At 44.8% G+C, this 16,594-nt stretch overlaps 1 protein-coding gene across 1 annotated transcript; it reads left to right on the top strand.

Annotated features, from left to right (window-relative positions):
* Positions 1 to 1,452: 1,452 nt before the first annotated feature.
* On the top strand, positions 1,453 to 8,090 carry LOC109780595 (imidazole glycerol phosphate synthase hisHF, chloroplastic). Its single transcript, XM_020339180.2, has 17 exons — positions 1,453 to 1,672; positions 1,786 to 2,067; positions 2,146 to 2,315; positions 2,396 to 2,510; positions 2,700 to 2,755; positions 2,843 to 2,881; positions 2,986 to 3,084; positions 3,275 to 3,337; positions 3,422 to 3,484; positions 3,566 to 3,648; positions 4,251 to 4,359; positions 4,427 to 4,480; positions 5,280 to 5,367; positions 5,438 to 5,475; positions 5,846 to 5,951; positions 6,971 to 7,137; positions 7,852 to 8,090. Exons 1-17 carry the CDS (start codon positions 1,525 to 1,527, stop codon positions 7,912 to 7,914), a joined length of 1,743 nt encoding a protein of 580 aa, XP_020194769.1. The 5' UTR covers positions 1,453 to 1,524; the 3' UTR covers positions 7,915 to 8,090.
* Positions 8,091 to 16,594: the final 8,504 nt, after the last annotated feature.

Here is a 16,594-nt window from a genome sequence, read left to right on the forward strand (position 1 = left end):
CAGTGTCACATGTTGACATTTTTTTGTTAGGTGATGAGAGGGTGCGAGACTGGTGTATTTTTATAAGCTGGTTGTTGCGAATTGATTTGAGAAAACATTGACCAGTCAAAATCGTGAACTAAATTCAAAATTGAACACCTCACTAGAATGATAGAGCTCCTTGAGAAATTGTTGACGCGTCCAAAATTAGGAACTCAATCCAAAATTATATTGGTCCTACAATATTGCATGTTCATATTTTATGTTTGACAGATGACGAGAGCGTGGGCGAGATTGATATATTTTTATAAGCTGATTGTTGCCGATTAATTTGAGAAATCATTGACTAGTAAAAGTCGTGAAATCAAATTTAGAATTGAACATCTCACTTGAATGAGAGAGCTCCTTAAAAATTGTTGATCAAGACAAAATTGGAAACCAATCCAACATCATTGTCCTCAATTGAATGAGAGGCCTTCACTCCCTCAAAAAAAAAGAAGGAATGAGAGGCCTTCACCCTCGAGGGTGAAAAAAGGTTGACCAAGTTACCAATCCAAAACCAGTGTCATCAGTTAAAGGCCTTCACCCCCTAGTAGATTAACGACAAAATCTCTTGTTTTAACTTAATCAAACGACAACTCTACGAAGAGCTAAAGACGTAGATGCAAAATGTAGCGGTAAAGACCATGACTTCGAAGAACCTTCATGTAGCTTTCTAATTTATCATTTTTTTTGTTATTCATGTTTCTCACAAGCAATTTGTTACGATGTACTTTTTTAGTTACCAATAAATAAAGTGTTACAAGCACTTCTGTGAAAACCCAATTACCGATCTGCCATGTTTTTTACATCATTGTTCTTGCCGCTTCTCCTCGCCTCAAGCGGTCATTCTAGTGCTATGTGGTGGATGAATTTGGTGTGGTTTACGTATATATATTCAGTGTTAGGTTGATGGTGGCCCTATGACAATGGATACAACGCTACACGAAACTAAAATAGAAGTCCTTTGGTTCCATGTATGTAACGAAATGGTTGTCACAGTTGACATTTGGGAGGCGGTGGTGTTTTGATCTCCATGGAAGCATTTCTTCGACAACCTGCCATGAACTTGAGATATTCCAACTTGTAAATGCTTTGTCTAAAATCATCTCCAGCTTGAGAGAACGTTGACATTGAAAGGGAAGACAATGGTGCCGAACAACCTTGATGTAACATTTTTTATTGAGGGTCCATGTTGCTCGTGCTTACTAAAAATTATTTGATCTATTGTGCTGATTTTAATTTACAAAAAGTAGATTTTTTATTTATAAACAATAAATAATGTCAAATTGCTGAAAAATATTGCCTTATTTCGCTCTGGCCCTTCTTTTTGTTATTAATCGACGCAAGGCCTTTTGAAGTAAAAAAATAAAAGCAAGGCATTAAAATGCAACTGGGCTTATTTGGGCTTCAGTCGATTGAAATTTGCATTTGCCCAATTGCCCGTGTGACTGTGACTTCTGAGAGTCGGGAGAGCCAACAACCAAAAGAGACCAAAAGAGACCAATGCCGCCGCCGCCGCCGCCGTCGCAGGGAGCAATGGCCACCGGCGCCGCCAACCACCCCCTCCCCTGCTCCGTCGGCCGTCCGAAGGGGACGAACCAGCGGCGCAGACCCGCCTCCCTCTCCGTGCGCGCGTCCAGCGACGCCAACAGTAAGCCCCACTCTACCCATCCCCACCCCCTTTCCCTTCCAGAACTCGTCCCATCCTATCCATGGCTTGACGGCTGCGTTTGCTTTGTTTCGCCGGTCGGTCGGTGGCCGCAGCCGTGACGCTGCTGGACTACGGCGCGGGCAACGTCCGCAGCGTGCGCAACGCAATCCGCCACCTCGGCTTCAACATCCGCGACGTGCGGAGCCCCGAGGACATCCTTGCCGCCGACCGCCTCGTATTCCCCGGAGTCGGAGCTTTCGGTTCCGCCATGGACGTCCTCAACCGTACAGGCATGGCCGACGCGCTTCGCGAGTACATCCGCAGGGACCGCCCCTTCCTGGGTATCTGCCTCGGCCTTCAGCTGCTATTCGATTCCAGCGAGGAGAATGGCCCGGGTAAGGCTTTGTAATAGCACTCTGGTTTCTTGAGAAAATGTTGTTGAGCAGGAGCTGATAGTGCATCCACTACTGTAGTAAGCGGCCTTGGTGTGATACCTGGAGTTGTCAGGCGATTCGACTCTTCAGAGGGTCTCATAGTACCTCACATTGGATGGAACGCCCTCCAGATCACCAAGGACACGCAGCTTCTGCAAGGAGCTGATGGCCACCATGTGTACTTCGTTCACTCCTATCACGCTCTACCCGTAAGGAGCAACTCCATTTATAGATGCTTCCTCTTATTGTGGACTCAACTTTGAGTTGTTCTTCCTTTCTGCATGACTAGTCAGATGCTAACAGAGACTGGATTTCATCGACATGTAACTACGGTGAGAGTTTCATATCATCTATCTCGATGGGCAACATTGAGGCAGTTCAGTTTCACCCAGAGAAGAGTGGAGGTAAAATATGTAGTTTATTAGTGAATATACATGACATTTCACAGATAAATATTCATAATGTATGTTATAATGTGGATATAATATTGTAAGTTATTGAGTTCTGGTAGCTTGCCTTGTAAAGTGTACAGGGTACTGTGCATATTTAGGATTTTTAAGCATATATTTACTATGTTATTTTGTTTCGTGCAGCTACTGGACTTTCCATTTTTGAAAAATTTCTCAGTCCTAACTCTTCAGGGGCAAAGGTAGTCATCAAGTCTGACTTTATTGTTTGCACTTCCTTTTATCTTTTTTTATTCAACATAAAATTCACACTTATGTTTGCAATGCAGGCCCCAGCTCATAGAAAAGCATCAAAACTTGCAAAGAGAGTAAGCTTTTTATTGCCAAATGTTCCAGCGTCCATCACATTTTCCATTGCCATCTCGAACACCAGTTTCCATTGCCATCATACTTATTATCTCCTATTTCGCAGGTGATAGCATGCCTTGATGTTCGGTCAAATGATAATGGGGATCTTGTGGTAACAAAAGGTGACCAGTATGATGTAAGAGATCATAGTAGCAGCAAAGAGGTACCAAACTTTATTCATTGACCTTGGAATATCAATTTTCTACACATTAGAGCTAGTTCTTAGTTGGCCATTTAGGGATAGTTAGTTTCTGATGTATCTGTACAATAAAAAAATAGTTTAAAACATCATTATAGTTCTACCTAGACATAATCATTGTATACTGGAATATCTTTTTATTCCATGCTTATAGGTAAGAAACCTTGGCAAGCCAGTGGAATTAGCAAGTCAATACTACATAGATGGAGCTGATGAGGTATTTGTCTACATAATGTTTACATATATGTATATATTTGCAATGCACATATGCTCTGATACCATGATACAAATCCCCCTTCAGGTCAGCTTCTTGAATATAACTGGTTTCCGTGCCTTTCCATTGGGTGATTTGCCAATGCTAGAGGTTTGTTTGAGTTTTATAACTATCAAGTATTTCCATTACTTGCCTTTATCTGGTGAAGTGACAGGTTTGTACAATTGGTAGGTACTACGTTGCGCATCTGAAAAAGTTTTTGTGCCACTTACAGTTGGTGGTGGTATAAGAGACTTCACGGATGGAAGTGGAAGGTTAGTTCGTCCCCAGTTTTGAGCCAATGCTGCTACTGCTATACATATGTTTTCTTTCTTGTACGATTCAATTAGAATGGAGGTCATCATGTGAAGGTCAGCATAGTATGCTCAACATGGTAGAGACCATCGTGTGCCGAGTCATTATCTTTGTGAGCAAATGTTGATCCCAGCATGGATGAACAATACTCCCCCCGTCCCAAAATAAGTGACTCAACTTTGTACTAACTTTAGTACAAAGTTAGTACAAAGTTGAGTCACTTATTTTGGGACGGAGGGAGTATATTATTTCCGTTGACTTGATGAGATAATCTGTACTGAAAATGTACACAAATTCCCTGATTTTATTCTGATTAGGCCTGATTTTTAGTATATATTTCCTTGTGTTCCAATCTCTGAGGGGTGTCAGACAGTCTACTATCTTATTCCTTTTTACTAGGGGCCTACTTGCTACTCTCCATGTTTAATATTTTATTATTTTTATGTTGTCCCTTCCCAACCACAATATCCCTCCCACACTTTTTCTCAGGTGATATTTGGTACTAGTCAATACCAAGAAAAAGGTTATAGCAGAATAATGATGTCAATTTATCTCTTTTCAGATACTATTCAAGCTTGGAAGTAGCATCAGAATATTTCAGGTCTGGCGCTGACAAGATTTCAATTGGAAGTGATGCTGTTTTTGCTGCTGAAGCCTATTTACAGACTGGTGTATGTATCTTATTTTCCCTGTGATGTTCAGCTAATTTCCCATGGCATAATTTTTCCTGTGTATCAGGTAAAGACGGGGAAAAGCAGCTTGGAGCAAATTTCTAGAGTATATGGAAACCAGGTTTATTTTTTATTTATCTTCACAACTCGCTTTTGTGTTTCTAGTAGTTTGTTACCAACTATAATCTAAAATCACATCTGGTATTCATATTAGCATGCCATTTTATTCAAAAAATAACATTGCAAAAACTGAATAAATCACAATTAAGTCTTGTGTGGGGTTTGATCAGGTCCAACGTATCGAAACGTTGTAAGGAACTATTCCAACAAATCTGAATCATACTCCAGCTATCTTTCCTGATCCTACTTAAAAATGATGCATGCAATACTCCACATTTTCGTTAGTGCAATACCCCAGATTACTACTCTACGTCGTGGTTGCTACCACACTACTCTAAAAATATCACAAAGTAGAGGAAATACTCTAAATTATGGGTATTTCCTGTTGAGATATTTAGAGTAGTGTGGTAGCACCGCAAGGCATAGTAGAAATCTGGGGTGTTACAATTACATTGAAAAGTACCGTGAAATTCTTTTTTAATCAATATTCCTCTATTATTAGTTTTCCAAGTAACAACACAAAAGAATTATGTGCCTGAGCATGATTGTTTTTCCTTATCCATTTAAATATTGAGGAGGTTTCGTAACATTCAGGTCTTCTCTGTGGTCAACAACTTGGATCCTCGAACTTGGCTCCAGTAATAATTATTTCCATGTTTTCAATTAACGAATTCTGATTTGCAACTGATGCAGTTTGTTTATCGCCATTTCAGATGAAAGGGCCTGTTTTTTCAGTTGTTCTGTAGAATAGTTAGATAACCTGTAAATCACTCATTGTAACAAAGCTTTTTCTATCTCAGGCTGTAGTTGTAAGTATTGATCCTCGAAGAGTATATGTCAAAAGTCCAGATGAGGTGCAATTTAGAACTGTAAAAGTGTCCAGTAAAGGTATGCTTGCATATATTCCTTGTACAAATTTGCGTTTCAAATGTTCTCACATTTCCTGTACTTTCTTCAGGTCCATTAGGAGAAGAATATGCATGGTACCAGTGCACAGTAAGTCCGTTGTTCTGCTTTTACTGTTTTGATTTATCATTCCCGTCATATGCCATTCATGCATGTGTGGTGTCATTATACAAAGATTTAGTTTACTACTCATGTGAGTGCTTATTATACAAATGGTTTACTCCAGATTGTTGAAAAAAGGGGGCTCCCTTCAGATATTTCGTAGTCAATCATTTTAGGTACAACCGTACAAGCATATGTTTGCGATGTGTTCATATCTTACATTAGTGCACACAGGGAGCATTAATTAAGATACTGGGTCTTTTCCAGTAGAGCTTTTGTGTGTCTATTTTTGCATGTATAATGTGGCGTCTTGTTTCTTCTTTGTACCTGTTGAAGTGTTGATTTATTTCTGTTCCAGGTAAGTGGTGGGCGTGATAGCCGGCCTATAGGAGCATATGAACTAGCAAAAGCTGTGGAAGAATTGGGCGCAGGAGAAATACTACTCAACTGCATTGATTGTGATGGTATGCTAAATATTTTAATTTGCCAGTACACAGCTTAGGTACGATAAACTGGGTGGAACTTCTTAATGTCTTGTTCAAGCCTCTGAAGCAATATCCACAGTCTTCTAGTTATGTTTCGAGTACTTTTGATGAAGCTGCTTATTCTTTGAAGGCTCGTAATCAACTGGGTGCACCAGTCACAAGATTCTTTTCCTTTTCTGACATACCCCTGTTCTAGTCAATTGGAATGCTCTTAAACAACTGGGTGCACCTCTAAGACACACATAGTAATTTCTATCTGTCGCGAAGCTGTGACGTGGGCCAAATAAAATGGTGGAGTGTTGTCCTCCTGATATGCAGCACCGAGGGGGGCTAAAGGCCTTGGGATCCTCCACCCCACCTTCTTCATGCAAAGCATCAGGCCATATGCTGATGCGTCTGGTCCATGCTTTGTTTATAGGTCGATCCGGTTTGTCAGACTCCGTCGATTGGAACGGGTATTCATTAAAGTGTAGTTTCTGTGGTAGGATCAGAGAAGTGAAGGGCATGCCGTTTCGCAAAAAAACATTTCAAAGAGTAGTTTTATGGTAGTTTAATTAAAGTACGCATAGTTGCATGAAATTTGCTATATGTTTCTTCTTTTGGTAATCCTGATTTTCTGTTTTGGATGTTTGCTTTGTGGTTTCATTCGTGATTGGGCACTTTAGGTACTTAATGGAGCCGGTTCAAACAAATGACACATGATTGTAGGAAACTTTGTGCTTTGCCAATCTGGAATGATGATTTCACTGTATTATTCCTTATAAAATCTGAACTATACAAGTCAACTTATCTTCATCAATATGTCAACATTGTTTAACTGAGTTAAGCACAAGAAGATACTTGTTTTGGATTACAGTTTGTTATATCTAATTATGCTGTGAAACAAATAACTTGTAGCACGTAATTTTCTTTTATTGAATGTACCTTGTGAATTTGTTGCTTGTATTATAGTCTTCTATACAGCCACGCTGAATGCATTATGTCATTCTATCTTGCAGGTCAGGGCGGTGGGTTTGATATAGATTTGATCAAAATGGTGTCGGATGCTGTGACAATTCCTGTCATTGCAAGCAGTGGTGCTGGTTCGGTGGAACATTTTTCTGAAGTCTTTGAGAAAACAAACGCTTCTGCTGCCCTTGCTGCTGGCATTTTCCATCGGAAAGAGGTATTATGACTATCCCACCATTAGATTTCATCGAAATGCTGTCATAATGCTCAGCAATTACCATTTCTTTTACACCATTCTTGCCATCTTTTCCTAGTAAAGTGCATGATTATCCATTAGTTAAGTGGCGTTAATACGTTGTATATTCCACAGAGGCCCTGAGGTCTTAGTAATTCTTATGCACAGTATCTTAAAATCCTTGCTCATCTTGAATCCTGCAATAGCCGATTTATTCCAACAGCTATACCTTTTCTTGTGGTTGTAATTGTTCTGTCTATCAGCGCAGTGTAGACTGTTAGGAGCTAGGGTTCTACCGGGTCTAGGCCGGAGGTTGTAGGGGAAAGAGGGAGCTGGTCGTGGACGAACTCGCGGCCGCCGGCGGCTGGGCGCCGTCGTGCGCGAGGAGGCGGCGGCTGAGAGGGAGATGGCGCAGGGGAGGAGGCGGCTAGGGTTAGGTCTCCCGGCTCCCTAAGGAAGCCGAGCAAATATGATTGCTTCTTGCTTAATCTCAAAGCGGGTCCTTACATGAGTTTATATAATCCTCCTAATGATATAATTGGGCTAAGCCCCTAACACGATAAGATAACTGGGCAGGCCCTAACTGCCTGGGCTGTAATATATGCCGCTCATAACAAGACATTCTCGATGGGTTAAAATTATCGTCTGTTAGTATTTGGTTCGAATTTGACACCTCAAACTTTTGCTTTGATACAGGTTCCCATTCTAGCAGTGAAAGAGCATCTAGTAGATTCTGGTGTGGAGGTCAGAATGCAGTAATCTGAGATGGACTAGTCCAACATACCGTGTGAAATCTTTGGTTTATTGGAAATTTTCTATCAGATGTTGTAACAATGGTATCTTGGGAGCATGTGTGGTGCAGCGGCAGTGCATAGAATATTGATTGGAAATGCAATTTCGGAATAAATTAATAAGATGACGTTCTGAGTGCTCCATGTTCCTGCCTTTTATTCGTCATTATGGTTTATCTGCTATCTCAAGGGCCCCCCCGACGTGGTGGTACCCCCGAATGCAGATGTTGCTTGAAGAACGCGTGAGGCTTTTCTGAGGAACAAGGGCAGCCATAGTGTGCATGAACACCAGCAACACGGCCTCTGTCACTACGATAGACGTAGTGGCTGCTGACTATTCAACTAAGACCAACTCTTGCAGAATCGCCCATTCACAGCCTTTAAAATATTTTTAGGGTGCTCTAAATTTTTTTGGAGGCCATGTGCAAACAAAAAGTCACCATATGTAGCCTCCATAATATCTTTGCTCTTTCTTTTTCTATTTGTGTCAACTAATATTCATACTCAATTAGAGGGACTCGAACACTAAATGCCAACAACATTGCAATATAAAGGTCTTATATAGGAGGAGATGTCAAGATAACCATCATAGGCAAAATTTGTTTTTTTTTACATAGATGTAGCTACTATAGGTAGGTAGATAGGGGCTGGTTAGTAGGCGCACCGGGTCGAGGAGTGGGCACGGTGATGGGGTGAGCCAATGTTGTTCTACTTGGCCTAGATGGCGCACTTCCTCTTGGTCGCCAGCGCCTGGCTTACTCGAAGACTATACTGGAGGGGGGAGGGGGCGTGGCAGGCTTCACAAGGCTCCCTAGCAACGAAGAAGCGGCGGGAAACCAAATGCGGCATTGGGCGGCCTCAAGTGCGGTTGTGTTGCAAGAGTCGTCGATGACATACTGGACGCTGGCCTCCTTGAAGACTACTGGAGGGGGGAGGGGGCGTGGCAGGCTTCACAAGGCTCCCTAGCAACGAAGAAGTGGCGGGAAACCAAATGCGGCATCAGGTGGCCTCAAGTGCGGTCGTGTTGCAGGAGTCATCGATGACATACTGGATGTAGGGATCCTCAACCTCAGGGTCGTCCTAGGAGTCGGCGAGCTCCAACGCATCCCCATGATCCCACTTCTTCTCCTCTTTGATGAAACGACATGGTGGGCACAAGAAGTGAAGGACCCACATGCCACAGAAGGAAGGGGAGAAGGCATTTAGTAGTGCACTTCTAGTGCTTGTTAGGGTGTTTGGTTTGTTACCGTGTTTTTTTATCTGCCTATATGAGGTCCTTCTTAACATCATGTATGGTTAGGGAAAGTGACTACATAATAGGAGTATGATATAAAGTGGCGCGAAACCTGACTTCTTGAACAGATACCGGTACCGGTCATGAAGGCTTCGCCCTTCTCAAGTCAAGTGCAGAAGCGAAATCCGTTGAGCAAGAAGCCAGTGATCCCACAACATCAAAGTGTCAATCGTCAAATGCTTTGGCAATTTCCCCACCAGGCCCATCGTAAGGAAAGCGAAAACCTATATTTGCTTTATCGGGTATCAAACGGTGAACAAAGGGTCGCGATCTCGTGAGGATGAGCTAACTTCAAAAACCCGTCCTCATTTTGGATTGCAGGCTGCAACTCGTCTGATCTTTTAGAATCGCATACTCCTCCGGGGGGTTGATTAGGGCGCGGGCATAAGGGCAAAACTGAAAAAACTCACATTGGGTTGGCAAAACCATTAGTTTAAGTTCCCGGCTTTAGTCCTCTGTGGAGTTCAGTCAACCATTTGAGTCAATTTTGAGTAAATAGTAAGACTTCGGAGTCAATTTTGAGTAATAGTAAGACTTCGGCCAAAAATGCATCCATCCGCACTAAGTCATAAAATTCTACAATAACTCTGAAAAGCAAGATTTTCTATCTTTTCTTTTAACTCAGGGGAAATACGATCGGGTACCGGGAGAAAGGCGAAGATGGGAACCGGAGACGCGGATAAGGACGAGTAGATACAGGTTCTCGAATCCTTTCGTTTATGAACCAGGTTCCCATGAGGGCTCTTGGGGCAGAGTTTCGATCTCAAACAGGAATATTACATTAATACGCAATGGCAGGAGAAATCAAATTTCTGGCTGATAAGAGTAGTCTACAGACGATTCTTTAAGCAAAAGAAAATAAACGAAAGTAATAATCTCTTTGAGTTCTTCATATGTGGCAATCAGGCAGGCCATCTTCCACCGCCAAATCGGCAAACCAAGCTTACCAATGCACAGATCATCGGCCAGAGCCGCCGCCGCCGCCCTCGGTCAAGTACAGGCCCACGTCCACGGTGCCGCAAACAACATTGGTCGGCTTTCGGCCCGGCCCCGGGGGCAGGGGGCGCCAGCCCTGAAGCTCGACCCTCTCGTAGAACACCAGCGTCCCCTTCGCCGGGATAATTTTCAGATCATCATTATTCTTCTGGAGCTCGAGGCGACTCAGGCGACTCTTCTTCTCCGCGGCCGCCTCGTCGTCGCTGTCGTCGCCTCCGAGCACCAGCGCGTCCAGGAGCCGCACCTGCGCCGCCCCGATGGCCGCGGTGCAGCCGGAGGTGTGCGGCTCGTCCGTGCGGAGCACCTCCACGCTGCCCGTGTCCTCGTCGACGTCGTAGTCCTCGCGCACGGCCTCGAGGTGGAGGCACAGGTGCTGCCATCCACCGTCCACCTCAAACTCGTAGTGCCTCTTCCACGGCTTTACGTCGTCGTGCTCGTCGGGGAGCAGCGGAGAGCGTACCCTCTTCTCCTTCATGTGCTCGCCGACGAAGTACACTTTGAGGAAGGTATACTCCTTCCATCCATGACCCTCAATCTGGCGGCCTATCCTCCTTGGCTGACTTAAGATGAGATGCAGCACCTGCCGCCGGCCGTCCGGCTTCTCCGCCTCCATGTTGGCTGCGGCTGCGGCAGGGGCTCAATGGGAGACTTGCCGACGATCGATGCGTTATTAGATTGGATTTTATGGGTACAGGCCGCAGGGTTGTTACGGCGGGGATAAAAGATTTCGCTTAAGTACTAAATACTAACGATGAAAAGAATATGGAAGTGTATACAAACTGAATTGAAAGGGTGGAGTACGGCTTCTCCTTTTCCTTTTCCTTTTTGAACAAAAGATATAACTCTTATCTCTCCGCCTTAGATATTCAACACAGACACGAGTTTAAAAGGAACAGATCGATGAAAAGAGATTTTTTTTAGACAACCTCGCATGTTTTATTCATCGTCCATAATGTTTACATAAAGGAAATCAAGGTCTCCTGGCTGTCCTAGCCACACATGACGGCCAAAACCTAAAGACAAAGCATATCTAGCGAGATTGTGAGCCTCGAAATTCGAGCTCCTAAACTCATGAACTACTTTACATGAAATAAAAGAGTTTGCACAAAGTATTATCTCATGCACTATGGCTCCATATCTAGCCGCCGAGTTCTTCTGGACATCTTCAACCACCCTCTTGCAGTCAGATGCGATTTGAATTGAATTCTCATATAGATCCTCAGCCAGAGCTTGGCCTTCCCTCGCATCTGTGATGAACTCAAGTTTTAAGACCGAAGCACCCAAGAATCTTCCATTGTGGTCTCGACACACTGCTCCCACTGCACCATACTCCCCTTGCATGGACACTGCCGCGTCCACATTCATCTTTGCATGACCCTCGGGCGGGGGCAATCATGTGTGTTTTCTAATGCTGGCTCGCTTTGTACCTCGACCCGCTCCTCTATCTAACATCTCCAAGTCCCTCAAAAAGGAGTTTAGGAAAGAGTCAGTAGTAAATGGACTATCAAAGATCTCTTCGTGGATAGCCCTCCTTCTTGCTCGCCAGACTGACCATAGAGTCACCACCATCCGTGTAAATTCCGCCTGCGGCAACGATTCATGCATTGTGAATATCCAGTTTTTTGCATCTAAGGAAAGATTACCAAGCATTGTCTCCACTGTCTCCTCCGAACAAAGTGACCAAACACTCCTCGCTATCAGCAATCTACTAGTGCATGCTTCCAGTCATCTTGCGCAGAACAAAAAGCGCACACACTCGTAGTAGACATATTCCGGTGGTGTAGCACCCCAGCTGTTGGAATTGATTTGTGGCATAGCCTCCATAAGAATACCTTGATTTTAGATGGAACCTTAATGTGCCACAGGGAGGTCCAAGTTGATTCCTCTTCTGCCTCATTTGAGTGTCCTCCGACCGGCTGCAGTAGTGCTTCTCCTTGCAGTTTCATTTTCAGCAAAAATTTATACACTGACCTCACTGAAAAAACACCCCGTTCATCTTCTCCCCATGCCCAAAAATCGTCAACCCTTCTAGTACACAGCGGGATTTTGAGTATCACAGTTGCATCCACCGGCAGAAAAGTCGCGCGAACCCTGTCCTCCTTCCACTTTGCCGAGCTCAGGTCAATTAGTTCGGCAACTCGTGCTGGTCTATCCACCGCCAAACACGCCAATGGTCTCATTAGGCCCGAACGGGGGATCTAGTTTTGGTCCCAGATTCGAGTATCCTCTCCCGTTCCGATCCTCCGAATCAGGCCCTGTTCTAGAGCTCCTCTCCCCTCCATAATAGATCTCCAGATTTGCGAGGGCCGGCTGCCTAGCTCGGCTTCAAGAAAGGACGAAGCAGGGAAATACTTAGCTTGCAATATCCTAGCACTTAACGTAGAGGGAGTTTGTATAATTCGCCATGCTTGTCTAGCCAGTAATGAGAGGTTAAAGAGATCAATATCTCGGAAGCCAAGTCCTCCCAAATACTTTGGTTTAGTACATATATCCCATGATATCCAGCATGGTTTCCTCTTCCCTCTTTTACTTCCCCACCAGAACTGCCTGATCAGTGAAGTGATACTTCCACAAATACCTCCAGGGAGCCTGAAACACGACATAGAATATACGGGTATAGCCTGAGCCACTGCCTTGATTAACACCTCCTTCCCCGCATATGACAATAGTTTCTCCATCCATCCTTTAATTTTCTCCCATACCCTGTCCTTTAGGTACTTGAAAGTACCATTTTTTTGCCTGCCCGACATCCGTTGGCATCCCTAGATACCGATCACTAAGCTGCTCATCATGGACTTGCAAAGTGTTTTTGATCCCATCCCTTGTCACCTGCGGACATCCTTTACTAAAGAAAATTGATGACTTCTCATTATTCACTCATTGCCCCGATGCATTGCAGTATGTATCCAACAAGTTTGATACCACTACTGCCCCTTCTGTACTCGCCTTGAACAGCAACATGCTATCATCAGCGAAGAGCAAGTGGTTAACAACCGGAGCTGTCGGTGCCACCTGGACTCCCGTGAATGCTGACGACTGAGGAATTGATTTCAGTAGGCACGAAAGGCCCTCCGCTGCTATCAAAAAGAGATAAGGGGAAATAGGATCTCCCTGCCGAATACCTCTGCTAGGTTTGAACTCCTCCAACCTTTCTCCGTTGAACAGGACCGAAAAAGATACTGACTTGATCATGTTCATTACCACATTAATTCACTGCTGAGCAAAACCGAGTCTCTCCATCATTGCTTGGAGATAATCCCATTCCAGCCTGTCATAGGCTTTCATCATATCCAGTTTGAGAGCACAATGGTTATTCTTCTTGGATTTACTCCCCTTCATAAAATGCATACATTCATATGCCGTGATTATATTATCAGTTATCAGTCTGCCAGGAACAAACGCCGACTGTTCCTCTGAGATGATGTCTGGCAAGATTTGCTTCAGCCTGTTTGCAATCACCTTCGAAGCAATTTTATACAATACGTTGCACAAACTTATATGCCTGAACTGAGTTAGCAAGGTTGGGCTCATTACCTTTGGGATAAGGACCAAGAAAGTGTCATTGATACACTCTGCATCTTCCTCACCTCTTACTATCCGGAGAACAGCCTTTGTAACTTCCGCTCCACATACATCCCAATGGCGTTGATAAAAGTGGGCTGGAAAGCCATCCGGACCCGGAGACTTTGTGGGAAACATCTGAAAAAGAGCGGATTTGACTTCCTCTTCCGAATAATCTGCACAAAGAATGTCATTCATCTCCGGGGTAACCTTCCTTGGAACATGGGAAAGGACAGCCTCCATATCCGTCACCCCCCTCTGTGGTGTACATGTTTTGATAAAAGAGAGTGATCATCTCCTTTAATTCCTCCGGATCATCCACCTGGACCCCTAGTGAACTCATCAGGGCCTTTATCATGTTCTTTTTCTCTCCTCATGCTCGCTCTCATATGAAAAAAAATTTGTGTTCTTATCTCCCGCCGTAAGCCACTCTATCCTTGATCGCTGTCTCCATAACAATTCCTCTCTATGGTATAGTTCCACCAACCTCTCGTTCACCTTCCTCTCCTCATGGTTAGGACCCGAGCGCCCCTGTGCATTACGCAGCTCTTCAAGCTTCTTTTTTAACTCCTTGATCTCACGGCGAACTGACCCGAAGGTCCTTCTGTCCCATCTTCTCAAGTTATTTGACAAGTCCGCTAGCTTGAGCTTTAGATCCTCAACTCTCTCCCCATCCAAAGATGCCGCCCGGGAAGCAGCAATAGTGCTCTTCAAGTCCTCATGAGTCTCCCATGCAACCTCATAGCGAAAGATCTTGTCGCGTGCCTGAACCCGCCACGTAGCCGGAATGAGCTCCAACTGGATCGGGCCATGATCCGAAGTTGCTGCAGTTAGGTGGTTAATAGTTGCAAATGGGAATAGAGCGCACCAATCGGTCGACCCGAGAGCCCGGTCCAATCTTACTCTTGTAAAAGAGCCCCCTGTCACCTTCTCGAAAGTCTAGAATCTACCCTTGTAGCCAATGTCCAACAGCATGCAAGTATCAACCATGTCTCTAAAACCTTGGATCTGGGCATTACTCCTCTCTCCAACCCCCTCATGTTCTTCTGGACGTAGAACTTCATTGAAATCTCCCATGCAAAGCTAGGGGAGAGTGCTCAAACTTGCTATGTTTTTCAAAGTGTCCCAAGTCTAATGTCTCAATGCGTTTGAGCCTCACCATACACCAATGTTAGCCTCCACGGGTCGGAACCCGGGTCCCTCACCTCACAATCCACATGATAACCAGAATAGCCAGCAATATCAATATTTATTGAATTATTCCAAAACAAACCGATGCCTCCGCTTCTACCAACGCTGCTTACAACATAACCATTATTGAACCCAATTGAAGTAGCTAGACTTTCTACCCTAACTTTGTCGATTTGAATTTCTAGAATACAAAGTAAGGTAGGGGCAAAATTCTTCACGATCTCGCGAAGCTCACGAACTGTCGAGGCTTTGCCCGCACCTCAACAGTTCCAACAAATAAAACTCATTGTTCCCGGCGGTACTCCTCATGGGAGCCCGCTGATGTTGCCTTGTTTGCTTCGTTTCCTTCTTCCTTGCTGTCCCCTTCCACTTCAAAACCATACGTTGCCGGGCTATCCAACTTCCTTCCCTGGCCATCGCCTTTCTTTGGCCTCTTCACTTCTTTCCTCGGAGATACATACACTGGGGGCATCGGAGGCACCCCTAACAGCTTCTCCCTCACCACCAGCGCTGTGGACACATCTTCTGTCGCTACTTCCCCTCCTTTCTCCGCAATCTGCCCGAGTAGCATAGCTACCGTGTTGTCAGCCGAGAGTCGCTTGTGCGAGACTCCAAAAGGTCTGTCCACTCCCTCCATAGAAGTGTTCCTTCTTCTGCCATCCAACCCTTCATTTTCTCCATTGTTACCGCTCATGGGCTCTTTGTTCCTCCCTCCATCTTGATTCAGAAACTGATTCTGCCTCTGCAATTCATGTTGCGGGTTAGACTGCATAGTCTCCCGACCCTCCTGTTGTTCACTTGACCCAGATGCTTCTCCGTGGGGTTGCGGTGGCGGTGCGTTGAAGCGCCAGCTTTGGTTTGGGTTATAGTGTTCCCCTCCCCTCCCACGTCCCCTCCTTGCAAAACCTCCTCTCCCTCTCTGTGATTGAGCATATCCTCGCCCTGCTGCTCGAACTCTAACATTATCTGCAAACAAAAAGTCCCCCCACTCAAAAGCAGCTTCGTCATGTACCCCGTCGCCGCACTCCTCATGCCAATGACCGAACTCTCCACAATTGTAACAGAAAATCGGCAGTTTCTCATACTTGACTGGGTACCTGACCCTCTCGTCACCCTTCTTTCCTGTCACAAATCTCTTGATCTTGGCGTTTACGTCGATCTTGATTCTCACTCTCATAAATTCACCAAAGAATCCGGTCGACAGCTTTAGCTGTACCTCAACCACCTCACCGATCCTCGACGCCAGCCCCTTCACCGTCCGCTCGATCAAGTAATTGTCAGGCAAACGATGAATCTGAGCCCATACCTCAATTTTATCCAGCTTGAACGAATCGGGATTTCTGAATCCATCGTATTCCTCTAAGATCACGGCCTGGTCCCTGAACAACCATGGTCCCTCCTTCATGGCAATCTTCCAATCTGCGAGGCATCCAAACTGCGCCGAAACAAGTTCTCCCTGATCTTCCTCCATGCTACCAGCTTAGCTGGGTTCCAGGCCGCCCTCATGTCCCCATACAATGCGTTAGGGCTAAAAGTTTTTGGTGTATGAACCCTTGCAATCGCCAGCCACTTCGCCGGCTCCATCAGGTCTGGTAGCTCCTCCTCC

The sequence above is a fragment of the Aegilops tauschii genome, chromosome 4 (genome assembly GCF_002575655.3).
Source record: "Aegilops tauschii subsp. strangulata cultivar AL8/78 chromosome 4, Aet v6.0, whole genome shotgun sequence".
NCBI lineage: Eukaryota > Viridiplantae > Streptophyta > Magnoliopsida > Poales > Poaceae > Aegilops > Aegilops tauschii.